Below are 15,822 nucleotides of genomic sequence, written 5' to 3' on the forward strand. Positions count from 1 at the left end.
TTACATATATAATATCAATAAATGCAGTATGTCACCTCGATCTACCGACAGTTCTGTTGGGTTAAGAAGAATATTTAATTCAGATTGGTTAAGCCAGTACGATCCTAATTAAGAGAAAGGTTTAATTAAGCACTTAACCATGACAATATATACGAGCTTATTCCCATTATGAAAATTAAAAAATTGTTTGTTCTGGGAAAGGTTTAAGGCAAAAGTATTGCTCATCTAGGGAGTAATCTACTAGACAGGAGTTAGGACCACTTCTGATTCCAATGTAAAATAACTAGCTAGATTATTAAACAAAAACATCCTCATGGTTTTGTTTACCTAATCAGTTAAGTAATTACAGAATCTTACCTTTTGTTTACGTTCCCAAATCCCTGTCACGAATCTCACTCCATTCTTACACTAGCATGTATCTATTCTCTTCTCTTTTTCTTCTCTGAATCTCTAGTATATATGTACTTACCTACATTAATTGATAGAAAATTAGTTTGATGTTAGGATCTCATCGCCTAACAAGACATTTTCAATATAAGTAGGGAACTCGTCAGTCATGATCAAAATGCATGGTGATCATCCAATTCTAATTATAGAAAACAACCTAGTTTGTAGTGGTATGTCTGATCGTGCTGACCCAATATGAGGAGTGCCGAGAATCTGCTTGAAACAATTCTTTTATAATTATGTTTTCAATATTATTTTTCATCTATTATTTTCAATATTGTTTTAGTTTATACTAAGTATTATATCTGAAAAACTAAAGAATTGACCAAATTGAATGCATCCATTTAATCATAACAATCAAATAGAAAGTTCTTTATGATAATCAAATTTCTGCGAATTACCGTACTAGAATCAATATTTTCAAAAACATTCAATGATTACCCATTTCTGATTCACTAATTTTTTTTTTTTTAACAAATACCCCTTTGATTATCCAAATAAATGAAAATACTCAATCGCAACTAAAATGTTTAGTTATGAGACATATATTCATCATATTATACTTGATAGTTGATACACAATAGTTATAATTTATGAAATGGGAAAAATTCACCAACGGTGTCTGGACTCGGAGTGAATGGTGAAGCCTCAATCCACAATTTCAATTTGCTATAGGATTTGAAGTTGGGGGAACCAGAAACATCTGTGGTGCATGAAGGTGGATTGAGATGCAGCGGCGGTGGGAATCAGACGAGCAAGATGATTTGAATCTTGATGATTCAAATCAGGGGAAGAAGAAACCAGAAAAGAAGAAGAAGAAAGAAAGAAAGAAAGAAGAATAAAGAAAAAAAGAAAAGAAAAGAAAGAAAGAATTTGAGGGTAAATCGGTCATTTTGTCTTCATTAAGTGACTCACGTGCAAAATTGGGAAAAATTCACCAACGGTGTCTGGACACTTAGGGACTTTCAGAATGATACCTAAACTTACAAAGTTATCAATATGATACCTGGACTCATTTTTTCTTATCAATGTGATACCTACGGCCAATTTCCGTCACGGAGCCGTTACCGAAATTGGTCATAGGTACGATGTTGATACGAAAAAATGAGTTCAGGTATCACATTGATAACTTTGTAAGTTCAGGTATCATTCTGAAAGTCCCCTAAGTGTCCAGACAACGTTGGTGAATTTTTCCCTTTATGAAATTATAAGCGTACACATATGTCACTGACTTTTTAATTAATTACAAAACTTTTACCCAAAAGTTATAAAATTTATTATTCTATGTTTGTCAGAAAATAATGAATAATAATCCAAATTAATTGCCAATAAGTAGCTGGCTGGTCAATTCATTTAATCATATCTGTTTATAAATTAGAAAAAAATCGTCTTCCACATGACCTACTTGATTTAGAAACGTATTTGTTTAACCCCTCAACCTCCCCACCTCTCATCCCACCTCCCCCGCCAACCTCACCTCCCTCAAATCTAAACCCTTATATTCGAACCTCAAAACATCGATCAAATCAAATCACCATGGCTTCCTCCGAAGACCACCATCCCTACCGCCCCACATCGAAACCCTCCAAGCCTTTTTCCCTTACCAACTTTTCCACATGGAAAATAAAAGCCAACAACGCCTACATCTTGCCACTCATCCTCTTCCTGTGCATCTTCTCTTACTACTTCGGCCTCTGGCAACACAGCAGCACCGCCCCCTCCACCACCACCACCACCACCTCCGCCCTCAACCAACTTCCGTGTAACTCCCCCGATACAACTCTAACCAAAAACCCTAAAAAAACCCTAGATTTCGCCACCCACCACAATCCTAACTTCGCCATCAACATTTCCAAACACAACACTCCCAAAACCTACCCTCCCTGCGACGTCAAGTACAGTGAGTACACCCCATGCGAGGACGCGAAGCGATCCTTGAAATTCGAGAGGGACAGACTGATATACAGGGAGAGGCACTGTCCAGCTCAGGATGAGCTTCTCAAGTGCCGTGTTCCGGCACCTCACGGCTACCGGAACACCTTTACTTGGCCCAAAAGTAGAGATCTGGCGTGGTACGCCAATGTTCCGCACAAGGAGTTGACAGTGGAGAAGGCGGTGCAGAATTGGATTATATACCAAGGCGACCGGTTTAAGTTCCCCGGCGGTGGAACCATGTTTCCGAATGGCGCCGATGCCTACATTGATGATATTGGGAAGTTGATCAATCTCAAGGACGGGTCTATTCGGACCGCCATTGATACAGGCTGTGGGGTAAGTATGATATCCTCAGTTTAATATTTTCCTTTTTAATCGTGATTTGTTTATGGAAATAATTAATTCTTAATTTTGGTTGACCCTATCATTCACTCATTGAGTTAATGTGTAAATCAAACGGTTTCGTTTGGGGATTTGGTGATTAATGTAGTTCGATTCTCTTCTATATTTAGCTAGGTAAACATTAGTGGAGATTTTCTTGTAACTTTATAAGGTGATTTTAGATTATTATGAGGTGATTTTCTTTAAAGAGCTAATAGAGTTCTGATAATAAGTGCATTTTGTAATTTGGGCCGTAAATCTCTCAATTGGGCAAAAAAAAATGTAAATGATGGGATGAAAAAAATCGAATCAAAAAAAGATTAAGATAAACAGATTCAATAATCAATACTAACTTTTGTGTATTTAATTTTGAGAAAATACTAGTTTAAAATAGAGCTTCTTGGTCAACCCATGATATTTATTTGATAAGATTATGCAAGCTAATGCAAGTAATTTGGTCAAGATGAGGAAAAATATTAGAATATGATCAAAATAAAAACCATTATTTAAGCAATGAAAATAGTTTAAAATTTTCAAAATATCTCAGATAATCACATGGTAAATTTAATAGTTGACTTCGACAAGTGGCAGTCATTTGACGTGGATCCTCATTGCTCATCATACAGGTTGCTAGTTGGGGAGCTTATCTATTGTCCCGGGATATTCTACCAATGTCTTTCGCGCCAAGAGACACACATGAAGCCCAAGTCCAATTCGCTCTCGAGCGAGGAGTACCCGCTCTCATCGGCGTCATTGCGTCGAAAAGACTTCCTTACCCTTCTAGAGCCTTTGACATGGCTCATTGCTCTCGTTGCCTCATTCCTTGGGGCCAATACGGTACTTTCACCTTCAAATATTTATTTTTCGGAAACGAATTTTAGGACAGTTGACTGTATAAGTCTTCTTTGCTAAACAAAAAATAAAAAATGGGTGTACGGCTGCGGCAGTAATGAATCCTAGATGAGATGCACATAAGATCTAATTGATCAAGGTTGGAGAGGTGGCGAGGTAGACCTCACCATTTTCAAATCGGATTTTATTGTCTTTGATTCGAATCTACAAATCACGTATCTTTCAAAGAAAATTGTGTGTGACGCCATGTGTGTTTTTTAATGAAAATATGGATGAGTGTTTAGAATTATGGATGATAAGGTGATAGGCTCCACATTAACCATTTTGAGCTAAAAAAAATTCTCAAGGTTAAGTAGGTAATTGATACATACCTGATATATAGCTACAAGAGTGAACTGATACTATATATGCCTTAATGTTTTACACATGATTAGTCTCTTAAATACTCTAATCTTGTTTCTTTTTGGGTGGTACGCATACAGATGGAGTTTACTTGACGGAGGTTGATAGAGTTCTGAGGCCTGGTGGGTACTGGATTCTATCCGGCCCACCAATCCGCTGGAAGAAATACTGGAAGGGTTGGGAAAGAACACAGGAAGACCTGAACGAAGAACAAACTGGCATAGAGGATGTAGCCACTAGCCTTTGCTGGAAGAAGTTGGTGGAGAAGAACGACATTGCAATTTGGCAAAAACCAACTAATCACTTAAACTGCAAAATGAACCGAAAGCTTGCCAAGAATCGTAACTTCTGCCCTGCTCAGGATCCTGATCAAGCTTGGTTTGTGCTCTAATCAACTTACATATACTATACACTAATGTAGTTTCAGCTGTTTGCTTAAGTTGATCCTTTTTGTGTTTTTTAGGTACACAAAGTTGGAGACTTGTTTGACTCCTTTACCGGAAGTTTCTAGCGAAGATGATGTTGCTGGTGGGAAGTTGGCAAAGTGGCCGGAGAGACTAACATCAGTGCCGCCGAGAATTAGTTGGGGAACTGTGAAGGGTGTCACAGCTGAAGATTTTCAACAGGATTCGGAGCTATGGCGAAAAAGGGTAACTCATTATAAAACAGTGAATAATCAACTTGCGCAGCCCGGAAGGTATAGAAACCTTCTGGATATGAATGCTTACTTGGGTGGATTTGCTGCTGCCCTAGTTGATCTGCCTGTTTGGGTCATGAATATGGTTCCCGTCCACGTGAAGGTTAACACACTCGGAGTTATCTATGAACGTGGATTGATCGGATCATATCAAAACTGGTAAGTTCCAACAAAACTAAATAGGTCGGCTGTGACTGCTGCTAATATATAAGTCTGTTACTCACATAAATGATTTGAACTTTTTGTTTTCAGGTGTGAAGCAATGTCTACATATCCAAGAACTTATGACCTCATTCATGCTGATACAGTGTTTAGTCTCTACAAGGACAGGTAAGATCGTTACCTATACATATGAGGCTAGCCATTTGGGCCGGCACTGCTTATGAAAGTGCTAGAAGCAATAGTTTTACATGATCAATAACGTTAATTTGTGTTCGATTTGAGCTGCAGGTGCGAAGTAGAAGACATTTTGCTAGAGATGGATAGAATTCTAAGGCCAGAGGGAAGCGTGATCATCCGAGACGACGTAGATTTGTTGGTGAAGATCAAGAGCATTATCGACCACATGGATTGGGATAGTCAAATTATTGATCACGAAGACGGACCTCATGAGAGGGAAAAGCTACTATTCGCGGTTAAAAAGTACTGGACTGCTCCCGCTCCGGCAGAATAAGAAGGATGCAATTCTTAGCATTTAGCATTTTGTTTCGCTATTTGTTGAAAGTCTGTATAACATTCATGATTTTTTTGTGATAGTTTCTTCTCTGTTATGCTCTCTTCCGCTCTCTTCCAGCTAAATGCAACTGTTCTTCTCATGTTAAGGAAGGGATCTTCTCCTAATCAGAATTTATTGACGACGCTTAAAGATTGGGCTGAGTGATAACTGATAACCTGGTTGTGGAAGCCCAATCTAAACCTCTTTGAAATGTACGTAATGACTACAATTCAACAGAGTTAATCTGATCAATTACTCTTGGCACTCAAAGGTCTATGAGATTATAGTCGAGGTCATTTCTTTTACTAGAACATATTAGAGCCTGTCAGGATTATCATCTAAAATCAACTTTTTTATAGTAGCCTTGTTAAAATTTTGTTATGAAAACATCAAACCGTTTGATACAAAGTTTCAAATAAATGTATACTGCATATTGAGCCAAACGGTAATGACCCCGATGCACCTTGTAATATAAGGAAGTAAGGAACCAAAGCCTGGAAGAGTTGCAAGAAGAGTTAGTGAGTGATTGCAAGAAGAGTTAGTGAGTGATTTACATTCAAGAAAGTTACTATCTCTAAACCAAACAATAAAATCTAGATAAAAGAAAGGAAAAAACAAATAATTCGTAGACCATGAAATCTATGTGATATTCGATTCCCCACGTAAATTTCCTCCTCTAACGTAATGAGCTAGCCCAAAACTATAGTAGGTGCTTCATGCAAAGAGTGATCACCTCATGTTTACAATGACCAGCTATAAATTGACCTAATATCTTATGACATTATCATAGAGAATCACAGATCAACATAAGTTCTTAGCTAATTCCACAGCTTAGACACTACTCATGGCAGCCTTCAGGTCTATGATCAGCTCCCAAGCTGCAGCACTACTGCTTGTGGCTATGATGGGCCTCGCGCTGGTGCATATCCAGATGGCCGAGGCTCAGGGAAGCTCGTGTGCGGCCGTCCTGACCAATCTGAATGTGTGTGCACCCTTTGTGGTTCCGGGGAGTAACGACAAACCAAGCTCCGACTGCTGCAATGCGGTCCAAGCTGTGGAAACGAGCTGTATTTGCAACACTCTCAGGATGGCTGCTCAACTTCCCTCTCAGTGCAATCTCCCTCCCCTCTCTTGTGGTGATTACTTTTCTGGTTAATAATTTCCCTCATATTTACTGTTAATCTTTTTTTTCTCTCCAGCTTAACAGCCTCTAATTTCCTCTTATAGGTACAAACTGATCATACAAATTAAGATCTCGCACGCGCTGCATGCCAATGAATAATGTTGAAGTTTCACTGTTTTTTTTTTCGTTTACTTCTTTTCTTTTTTCCCTTTTGCTTCCTTAAATGTATGTTTCATCTGATTGCATGTTACGGCGATCAAATACGAAACTTAATATTATTAAATAAAACAGATGAATGTTTTTTCATCCTAAGAATAAGAGGTTTTGAAATTGCCATCGGACAATGAGATCGAGCCTCTGAGCATGCATGTGGCACATGAATTTTGGTGGAGCTAGCTTATTGCTCTACGTTAGAATCAAAACAATATCGATTCAATTACAATCAAACCGTGTTAATATCATTTGCTATTTGTAACAAAAAGAACTATAAGAAAATGAAAGCCAATCATTAGAAGTTTACAAGTTAATTAAATCATCAAATGTAACATCATCATTTTCGTTTCTTACTCTAACTACATTATTCTCTTTGTTTTCAAGAGTTACGTGAACAAGTTGTATGAGTTCAAACTTCTCTTTGAAGTACAAAAATATAGTAGATAAAATTGATAAATTAGTGAGGCATGGCCTATTCAGGTAAAACATAAAGTCTCGATCAAAGTAAACAATTATATAACAGTATAACTTAGAATTTAGATAGTTATAATTGCAAGTGACTCTAAATAGTCTAACATGACTATGGATACTTAATCATCATCTAAAATCAAATTATTATTTTTGTTTAAACACTGTTTTTTATCGATCGAATATGCAGTAAGTGATATGTTACTCAACTTTTGACGTAATGATCAACATCAAATGTTAAAAAAAAATATAAAAAGTCTATCAAACTTTTCATAAAGACTTCAAGCTCATTTTTACCTCTATTAAAGTGTTTTTTAGCATCTCTTTGGGTAGAGCCTAAAATTTTCATATATTGAGGAAAACATGCTCAACCATCATTCCTTTATTGTTTTTCTCAACAAAAGTAAAAAGTGATTTGACTCTACAAATAAAATCAAATTTCTACGAGCCCCCCCCCATAAACAAAAGTCGTTAATTGTTTACTTTAACTCTATCACGTGTCTATCAATATTTAATTATTTATTAGAAATGTGAAAATAATTATTATAAAATTTAAAAATATCACGTTTTTGTAATCTCGATCAATATGATGAATATATCACCGCCACGTGGTTCAAGTAACCATATTTGAACCCCTCAATCTTTACAGATTTTACACTTTTCTATTTCTCCAAAAAAGCTCAAACCTTTACGCAAAATCAAAGCTCCTTTCTCTCAAGTCTCAACCAGTAGCTTCACCACTACAAATTGAGCTGTAGTCCACCCTAATGCATTGTCACAGGCATCGGAAACCGGAATCCAAATTCGACTGTTAAAGGCAATGGCTTTGCAGTTGCCTCACTCTTAAAGGAGGGGTCTTTACTCAGGTAACTGAATTTGGTCCTATTCAATCAGCTAAAACACTACATGCAATTTGGAATTTGAAATTCTGAAACCCTAATTTGTTGCAGATGTGAAATTTGGCCACCTGGATTCGGCATTGAAAGGGTCAATGCCAGAACCTGAGCTTGCTGTTTGTGGAATGAGCTGAATGCAATTTGCCCAATTGGGTGTGGTCACTTCAGCACAAGGGTCTGTGTATATAGAGGTTTGTAAGGTATGAGTTCAATTCTCACAAATGCAGAAATGTAGTTTTACTTTTCATGGCTTCCCCTGTTTCTAGTGAATTTTAAGACTTGGAGCAAACCCAAATTGGCTAATTTTTGAAATAGAATCAATAAAGTTGGAAATGAATTAAACCAATTTTATACAATGCAGCTGTTGCAATTCAATTTTTCAGTGTCAAAATTCAGTAGTGCAGTATAGGAAAGATTTTGGACTTTGCTGTTGTTGGACATAGAATTAGCGACTGATTTTCTCTGTTTCTTTCAATGGTTGATGCTTTATTCGTGTTATTATGAAGGGTCGATGGAAAGGGGGGAAGGCGATTTTATTAGTATTGTTGAGGAAAGCATAGATTTTGGAGTTGAAACAAACAACAGTTTGGACTTGAATGTAGAGCAGGATTGTCACAACCCGAAAATTGTTCATGGCAATGGCACTGTGTCCAATGTATCATCTACAAATGACCACAGTGTCGATGCAGTTGTGAAAGTTGGTACAGAGTTTGAGTCTGATGAGCATGCTTACAGGTGTTATAATAAGTATGCTAAGTTGGTGGGTTTCAATGTTCGGAAAGATTGGGTGAATAGGAGTAAGGTACATGGTCAGGTCGTGTCTAGGAAGTTCACTTGTTCTAAAGAGGGTTATCGGCGGAGGGATAAAAGGGATGTTACTGTAAAGAAACATCGAAAGGAAACTAGAACTGGTTGCCTGGCGCATATGGTCATTACTCGTCAACCTGATGGTAAATATCGGGTTTCACATATTGAAGAACAACACAATCATGACAATGTAAACGCAAGTACGGCTCAAGTGTTACCACTGCACAGGGAATCCAGTATTTCCCAAGCTGCTGATGCTGAACTGGTAGAAGGTACCAAAGATTTCAGAACACTGTCAAAATTGGCATCTGAATCGATGAATAGACGGTTTAGAGTAAGGGAATCTCTCAATAATGTTTCTATAGGTTATAACAATCATCTTCAATCTGAAAGGACCAGAGATATGAAGAAGGGAGAAGTTGGACGTTTGCTGCATTACTTTCAAAGGCAACATGTTGAAAACCCATCCTTTTTTTATGCATTACAGGTTGATACTGATGATAAAGTTTGTAACATCTTTTGGGCCGATGATAAGATGGTATCAGATTATGATTATTTTGGGGATTTGGTTTGTCTCGACACAATTTGCAGAGCAGACAAGAATTGTCTCCCATTTGTACAGTTTATAGGAGTAAACCATCACAAACAGGTGCTGATCTTTGCTGCCGCACTTTTGTATGATGACACCATGGAATCTTATAAGTGGCTATTTCAAACCTTCTTGGAAGCAATGTCAGGGAAGAAACCAAGGACCATTCTAACTGATCAAGATGCAACAATTGTTGAGGCAATCGATTCAGTCTTACCAGAAACAGACCATTGTATATGCACATGGCAAATGTACGAAAATGCTCTCAAACACATTAGCCCCATGGTAAACGATACCGGGTCTTTTGCCAATGATTTCAAGAGATGTATATACGACCACAAAGATGAAGATGATTTTGTTTCTGCTTGGGGGGATATGCTAGATAAATATGGTCTTCAGCAGAATGACTGGTTAAAATGGATGTTTAGAGCACGAGAGAAATGGGCTGTGGTGAATGGTAGGAATACTATTTTTGTTGACAAAGGCACACATTTGGTCGAAAGTTTATTTAATGATCTGAGAAGTTACCTATACTCTGACACTACTGTGGTTCAATTCTTTAAGCATTTTGAAAGGGTCGTGGATGAGCAACGGTCCAAAGAAATAGAAGCTAGCGATGAAATGAATAGCTGTTTGCCAAGGCTAATGGGGAATGTGGTTATGTTAAAGCATGCAAGTACTGTATACACCTCAAGGGCATTTGAAGTATTTCAGCAAGGATATGAGAAGTGTTTAAATGTTGTTGTCAACCAATGTAGTGAGAATGGGTCATTGTTTGAGTACAGAGCTAAAACATTTGGGAAAACTCAAGAACACAGCGTCATATTCTGTTCCTCTGATGGTACAGTTATATGCAGTTGTAAGAAATTTGAGAGTGTTGGGTTTCTATGTAGCCATGCCCTTAAAGTGCTGGATCACAGGAATATAAAGGTACTCCCCGCCAATTATGTCTTGAAGAGATGGACAAAAGATGCAAGGTTAGGGATTGCAAGACCGAGTGATGTCTCCACCGTCAATGATAACCCTAAGCTTATTGTGGCTAGCCGTTACAAAGATCTTAGCCACAGAATTCTGATGTTGTCTACCAGGGCTTCTGAATCTGGGGAAGCATTTCAATACGCTGTTAGACAACTCGACCAAGTGATGGACGGGGTTGAGAAAATTTTGACATTAAAACCTGAGGATGCTCAAGCTGTCACGTCAAGCAGCACAGGTACAACTACTTCTGATAATGAGCATGCAGAAACTTTTCTTGATGAGAATGCTTTTGAGAATCAGGGTGAGAATGGAGTAGAAGGAGCAAACGAACAAGGGAGTGCTGTCCTCGACAGAGGTGAATTAATGAATGTAAATGGAAACTTCTCTAGCACAAACAGAATTCAGATTTCAGATGCATCCCCGCAAAGTAATCATTCCTACATTTCTTCGGAACCCTTAACCGGAAATCCCATTACACAGGTGAGTCTTGAATTGCACTTTTGGCAATTGTCAATGTTTAGTTTGCTGAAAGTGTGCAAGTTTTGATCCTTTCATGTTTTACTGCACAGGGTTTGTACACTTTTGAAGAGAACCCTGTAGTCAATTGCACGTACGCGCAAGATAATGCCATCTTATTTCGACCTCCAAACATCTTTCCTAACCAACACGATTCACCTTCCCAGTTGCAATTGCTTCAGGTAGTTTTTTTTTTTCAGAAAAAAATTACATATTCACCTGATTTGAGCTTTTATGGCCACAGTATCTGAGTTGTTTGTATACTAATTCTCATACAGGAACCTCTTATCAATGGCACATACCAAGAACCCATATCTGAACTGAGGCAGGTAATTACAAGCAAAGGTGAAATAGTAAAGTTCTTATTCAAAGTAGGGAGAATATCACAAATGATCACTCAATTTTTACCTATTCGACACTTTGGTCGCTCACTTTTTAAATATATCACTTTGGTCACTCAATTTTAACTCTATTATTCACTTTAGTCACTTCGTTAATTTTTTTCATTAAAAAATAATTATTTGCCATAATATTAATAATATTTTCACTCAACCAATTGTGAAAAATTGATAAATCTGTATTAAAATGATGGGCAGAAGTGATTAAAGTGAGATAAAATGCCTCTTGGGTGACTAAAGTGATTGACAGAGTAATAGTTGAGTGACCAAAGTGTCGAATGAGTCATAGTTAAGTGACTATTTGTGAAATTCTCCCTTCAAAGTAACCAGTATCCATACTAATAATTTTACTTCATGGTTACACTGTAGGCAATGGATCTCGATCTCCACCCTCCACATTCACCTTCATTTTTGCTATGACCCTCGCATTCTTTGACCTAAGTCATCGAAATACAAGGGTCAAAACCGTCAAATGAACTAATGTAATGACTCTCAACTCCCGAGCTCTAACTATAAAAACAAGCTAGTTACTTCAATCTGTACCATGTGGTCAAGTCAACAGAACAAAACAGATATCTCTATTTCACCAGTTTAAATGTGTGGGCCCCCACCTGCTAACGACCACTAGACAAAAAGGTGGAGGCGCGTGTTGCAACACCCCAACCAAGCGCGCGTGGTGTTAGTTTTTCCCACTATTCCAAATTCCCCAAACCAAACGCTACTTAAGGACAGAGAGTGTGAAACATGATCTTAGTATCTTCTCTATCACTCCTTACACACTTGCTCCTCATCCGACCGCCAAAGTCTTCAGCTTTTTGTCATGTTCTTCCTAGCTTAGCGGTCCGGTCCCGGCGAGCAATGAGAAATGGGCTTTTTCCGGCGACTCTTCGGCCCCAAAAAGCCCAAAAAGAAGACTAACAAAGCCGAAGCCTCCACTTCAGCTTCTCAAGAATGGGGCTTGGACTCCAACAAGCACGCAATAGCGGTGGCGGCAGCTACTGCCGCCGTGGCCGAGGCAGCTCTCGCGGCGGCTCATGCTGCGGCGGAGGTCGTCAGGCTCACTAACGGCGTTGAGACTTCGGGGAACGTTAGCTTGCCAGTTAGAGTCAGCCGTCACCGCCACCTGGCCGCCGTTAAGATACAGTCAGCTTTCCGGAGATACCTGGTTGGTATTTTTTTTCTCTTCCTGATTTTTCCACTATTGCCCCTGAAACGTAGTCGAATTTACGTTGCGAGTGCTCCTAGAAGTACAAAGTTTGTAACTTTTTGCATGACTCTCTTTGCTTTTTTACTTGGTTTCTATTGAAGCTCTGAAAATTCAGGATTTTAATGTTGAAAATGGCTTCAGTCTTGGTAATATTAGTATTAGTATATAACCCAAGACAAATTCGAAAGGTTTTTTTTTTTTTTTTTTTCTGGGGAATCAAACATGGGGTTAAAAAGAAACTGTTTGTTTGAAGCTTCTTGAACAGTTGAACATAGATTTTCACAAAAATAAATAAACAAAGTATTAAACTTGGAACCCTGCCGACACTGTTTGATGTGTCAGTGTCAGAGTCTGGGAGAAGAAATTCTCTGCTTGAATCTGTGTTCCTAACAAGAAGGTTACTTTGGTACTTTCTGGACGTGGATTTCCAACCTTCCAATGCCACATTGCAGAGGGAAGGACAAAGATGTCAATTTGCATTGAAGTTTGACCTTTTGCCTCTGACCACAACCTCCATTTACTCCAGGCTTCCAGCTTGGCTTGTTGGACCTCCAGTTATTTTTGGGTGATATGATGGCCTCTAATTGCAGAAACTACTACTATTAGTTCCCTACTTCTCGATTTTAAACTGTGGGCAATGACTAGTTGTTTTACCACTTTGTTGTCTAGCTTGTAATGCCTCAGATTGGGTTTGTATTTAATGTAGTCTAGCTTAGCAATAGGGGTAAACACAGGGTTGTAGATGGGGTTTGTTGTGCCCATTAATTGAATAGAGATGGTAACATTAATCAACTGGATGAAATGGGGATTGGGTAGCTGCTAAGTTAAGTTTCAGAAAAAATATGTTTTGTGACTTAAGAATTTATTAGTTTGATTTTTTTTTTCTAGCAATTATGCATGTTTGAGGTGATCATGATTATATCCACAAGCATCTGTAGATCCCTTTCTAAAAGTTGTATGCCAGTCTGTTCCATATGATTTAGCTTCTGGTGTAACTGGAAAGCATTGTTTAAGTTAAAGATAAAAATTAGTTACATGTTTCTTTATTCTATGGGTACTGAATTTTATTGGTTGGTATGGGGGAGATAGTGATGATCTGATTCTCACAAACTTTTGGAAAATGTGAAAGGCAAGGAGGGCCTTAAGGGCACTTAAAGCACTGGTGAAGCTTCAAGCATTGGTGAGAGGCCACATAGTGAGGAAACAAACAGCGGACATGCTCAGGCGCATGCAGACACTGGTTCGACTCCAGGCCCGTGCACGGGCAACTCGCTCACTCATGTCAGAATCAGTACATTCTAGCAGCAAATCCTCCCTGTCTTACAATCCTGTAAGCAGACCTTTGTTGTTAAAATTATGCATGCTAGTTGGTTTTCGCTTTCTATCTGCATGCTTTATGCACTTTTGGACAAGTTCACAACCTTGGTTGATTGCCAGGGGCAAGGCAAATCTTTATACATAACGATTAGGCAGTAATTCATTTTCTATAATTTCTGCTTGCAGCTCCCAGAAAGTCCTGACAAACTTGGATACCAGCACCGTGTTTATAGTAGCAAATTTGATGGGCCCTCATTGCTGAAGGTACTGACTTCAATGCCTGCGTAGAATTTGATTGTTATCTCCCACTGTGTCGGTTGTTTAACATATAATTGTTGAGTACCTTCCTGCTAAATGCAACTCCTCTGGAAGGCACTTTTTTGTTGAGCTTATTTTGCTTAAAATAATCTTAATGTCATTTCATAGACGTTGTATGGTACTTGGAGTTTAATCAGATTATTCTGTTTCATTATCCAGAGGTGTGGTTCAAATTCAAACGCAAGGGATGCCACCAGTCTGGATAGAAGACGTCTGGCCTCAGGATGGTTAGATCGGTGGATGGAAGAAAGTGTGTGGAACAACCGCCGTGATGCTTCATCACTGAGATATGTGCAAGCAGATAATGAGAAGGTTGACAAAATCCTTGAAGTAGATACTTGGAAACCTCACTTGGGCTCCCAACGAAATACCAGAGCCTTTCAAACCGCACAGCGTGTTATGGCTTCGGATAATTACAGTCCAATGTTTATGACATTCGATTCCCCGTCCAAACGCACAACAAAAGAACCAAACTTGATTCCAAGTCAATCTTCCATGGATTACTTCTCATCGAGCTCAATGAAATATCCTATAGGAAAAGATGAAGTACCGGCTTTAAGAACTGCACAGAACAGCCCACAAGCATTTTCTGCCTCATCGAGACCTGGAAGTAGTAGTGCTAGAAGAGGCCACTTCACGCCGACAAGGAGCGAGTACTCATGGGGTTTCTTTAGCAGCTATGCCGGTTACCCTAGCTACATGGCTAACACGGAATCATCCCGGGCTAAGGTCCGGTCACAGAGTGCCCCAAGACAAAGGCTCGAATTTGATAAATATAGTTTGACAAAAAAATCCGTCCAGGATTTTTGCGAAGCAGGCACATGTTCAGAAACAGGTTTAGCTCAAGATACTGATTTCAGGAATAAAGCGTTTTTGAGCTCTACCCACTCGAATAGACTACGGTGATGGCTGATATTTGCATGTTTTTCTATTTGTGTGTATGGCGGCAAATGTTTGAGTCTTAGCTAGCTGATCTTGATGTACAACTAAAGCTTTCGCGCCATGGGTGTCAGAGTGGACATAGTTTCCAAAACTGTGACTAAACCTTCATGGATTAAACCTCGGTTTAATGTAATATTGATTGTGCTTGTATACAACGTATATAGATTTCCTTTCCTTTATACCTTTGGATCCTTGAGTTTCCAACTGGCGTTTCACATTCCAATTTAGACTGTAGATTCACGGAGATAAGCTCTTAAAACTTTATGAATCACTACCTTTTTCCCTTCGGCTTTACAAGAAAATGATGAGAATGCACTGGTTCATACAACCAAATCAGATCAAATGCTTTCATTGGATCCCAACCACGAGTGTGATAGCACACGCGCAATTTGGGTGGACTAACAAAGGTGGAAGATCTTCTCCAATATCTTATTTGTAGCGAAAGGCTTTACCAACGACTATACGTCGCATAAAGCATGTCTTAATTATTGAACTTCGTTGTGGAAGTGAAGGAAAAGTATTTTCTCATATCTTTTTTGGGTAACTTGACATGTGATTTGTTTTAACAAAAGTTATTACATGATTGTGTTAGTTTGCACTCATTTGAGATGAATCATTGAA

At 38.6% G+C, this 15,822-nt stretch overlaps 4 protein-coding genes across 4 annotated transcripts; all 4 read left to right on the forward strand.

Annotated features, from left to right (window-relative positions):
• Positions 1-1,885: 1,885 nt before the first annotated feature.
• LOC112174239 (probable methyltransferase PMT15) lies at positions 1,886-5,635 on the forward strand. Its single transcript, XM_024311982.2, has 6 exons — positions 1,886-2,718; positions 3,390-3,600; positions 4,098-4,395; positions 4,481-4,873; positions 4,967-5,044; positions 5,165-5,635. Exons 1-6 carry the CDS (start codon positions 1,984-1,986, stop codon positions 5,385-5,387), a joined length of 1,938 nt encoding a protein of 645 aa, XP_024167750.1. The 5' UTR covers positions 1,886-1,983; the 3' UTR covers positions 5,388-5,635.
• A 583-nt stretch (positions 5,636-6,218) lies between these two features.
• LOC112172007 (protein 108) lies at positions 6,219-6,858 on the forward strand. Its single transcript, XM_024309167.2, has 2 exons — positions 6,219-6,565; positions 6,657-6,858. The coding sequence occupies exons 1-2, from the start codon at positions 6,274-6,276 to the stop codon at positions 6,665-6,667; spliced, it is 303 nt and encodes a 100-aa protein (XP_024164935.2). The 5' UTR covers positions 6,219-6,273; the 3' UTR covers positions 6,668-6,858.
• A 1,011-nt stretch (positions 6,859-7,869) lies between these two features.
• Positions 7,870-11,923, forward strand: LOC112175202 (protein FAR1-RELATED SEQUENCE 12). The gene is made up of 6 exons (XM_024312888.2): positions 7,870-8,099; positions 8,184-8,329; positions 8,636-10,983; positions 11,073-11,201; positions 11,298-11,348; positions 11,787-11,923. The coding sequence occupies exons 3-6, from the start codon at positions 8,641-8,643 to the stop codon at positions 11,835-11,837; spliced, it is 2,574 nt and encodes an 857-aa protein (XP_024168656.1). The 5' UTR covers positions 7,870-8,099; positions 8,184-8,329; positions 8,636-8,640; the 3' UTR covers positions 11,838-11,923.
• A 327-nt stretch (positions 11,924-12,250) lies between these two features.
• On the forward strand, positions 12,251-15,380 carry LOC112175285 (protein IQ-DOMAIN 14). The gene is made up of 4 exons (XM_024312990.2): positions 12,251-12,582; positions 13,754-13,954; positions 14,128-14,205; positions 14,419-15,380. Exons 1-4 carry the CDS (start codon positions 12,283-12,285, stop codon positions 15,163-15,165), a joined length of 1,326 nt encoding a protein of 441 aa, XP_024168758.1. The 5' UTR covers positions 12,251-12,282; the 3' UTR covers positions 15,166-15,380.
• Positions 15,381-15,822: the final 442 nt, after the last annotated feature.

This window comes from Rosa chinensis, chromosome 1 (genome assembly GCF_002994745.2).
Source record: "Rosa chinensis cultivar Old Blush chromosome 1, RchiOBHm-V2, whole genome shotgun sequence".
Classification (NCBI taxonomy): Eukaryota; Viridiplantae; Streptophyta; class Magnoliopsida; order Rosales; family Rosaceae; genus Rosa; species Rosa chinensis.

What these genes read in the sequence shown, in the direction of transcription:
- LOC112174239 (XM_024311982.2), top strand. Translation starts at nt 1,984, where the DNA reads ATGGCTTCCTCCGAAGACCACCATCCCTACCGCCCCACATCGAAACCC. An exon ending in CCATTGATACAGGCTGTGGG is followed by an intron (nt 2,719 to 3,389) that starts GTAAGTATGATA and finishes CTCATCATACAG; the next exon opens with GTTGCTAGTTGGGGAGCTTA. An exon ending in TTTAGTCTCTACAAGGACAG is followed by an intron (nt 5,045 to 5,164) that starts GTAAGATCGTTA and finishes TTTGAGCTGCAG; the next exon opens with GTGCGAAGTAGAAGACATTT.
- LOC112172007 (XM_024309167.2), top strand. Translation starts at nt 6,274, where the DNA reads ATGGCAGCCTTCAGGTCTATGATCAGCTCCCAAGCTGCAGCACTACTG.
- LOC112175202 (XM_024312888.2), top strand. Translation starts at nt 8,641, where the DNA reads ATGGAAAGGGGGGAAGGCGATTTTATTAGTATTGTTGAGGAAAGCATA. An exon ending in CCGGAAATCCCATTACACAG is followed by an intron (nt 10,984 to 11,072) that starts GTGAGTCTTGAA and finishes TTTACTGCACAG; the next exon opens with GGTTTGTACACTTTTGAAGA. An exon ending in CCATATCTGAACTGAGGCAG is followed by an intron (nt 11,349 to 11,786) that starts GTAATTACAAGC and finishes GTTACACTGTAG; the next exon opens with GCAATGGATCTCGATCTCCA.
- LOC112175285 (XM_024312990.2), top strand. Translation starts at nt 12,283, where the DNA reads ATGGGCTTTTTCCGGCGACTCTTCGGCCCCAAAAAGCCCAAAAAGAAG. An exon ending in CAGCTTTCCGGAGATACCTG is followed by an intron (nt 12,583 to 13,753) that starts GTTGGTATTTTT and finishes AAAATGTGAAAG; the next exon opens with GCAAGGAGGGCCTTAAGGGC. An exon ending in ATGGGCCCTCATTGCTGAAG is followed by an intron (nt 14,206 to 14,418) that starts GTACTGACTTCA and finishes TTCATTATCCAG; the next exon opens with AGGTGTGGTTCAAATTCAAA.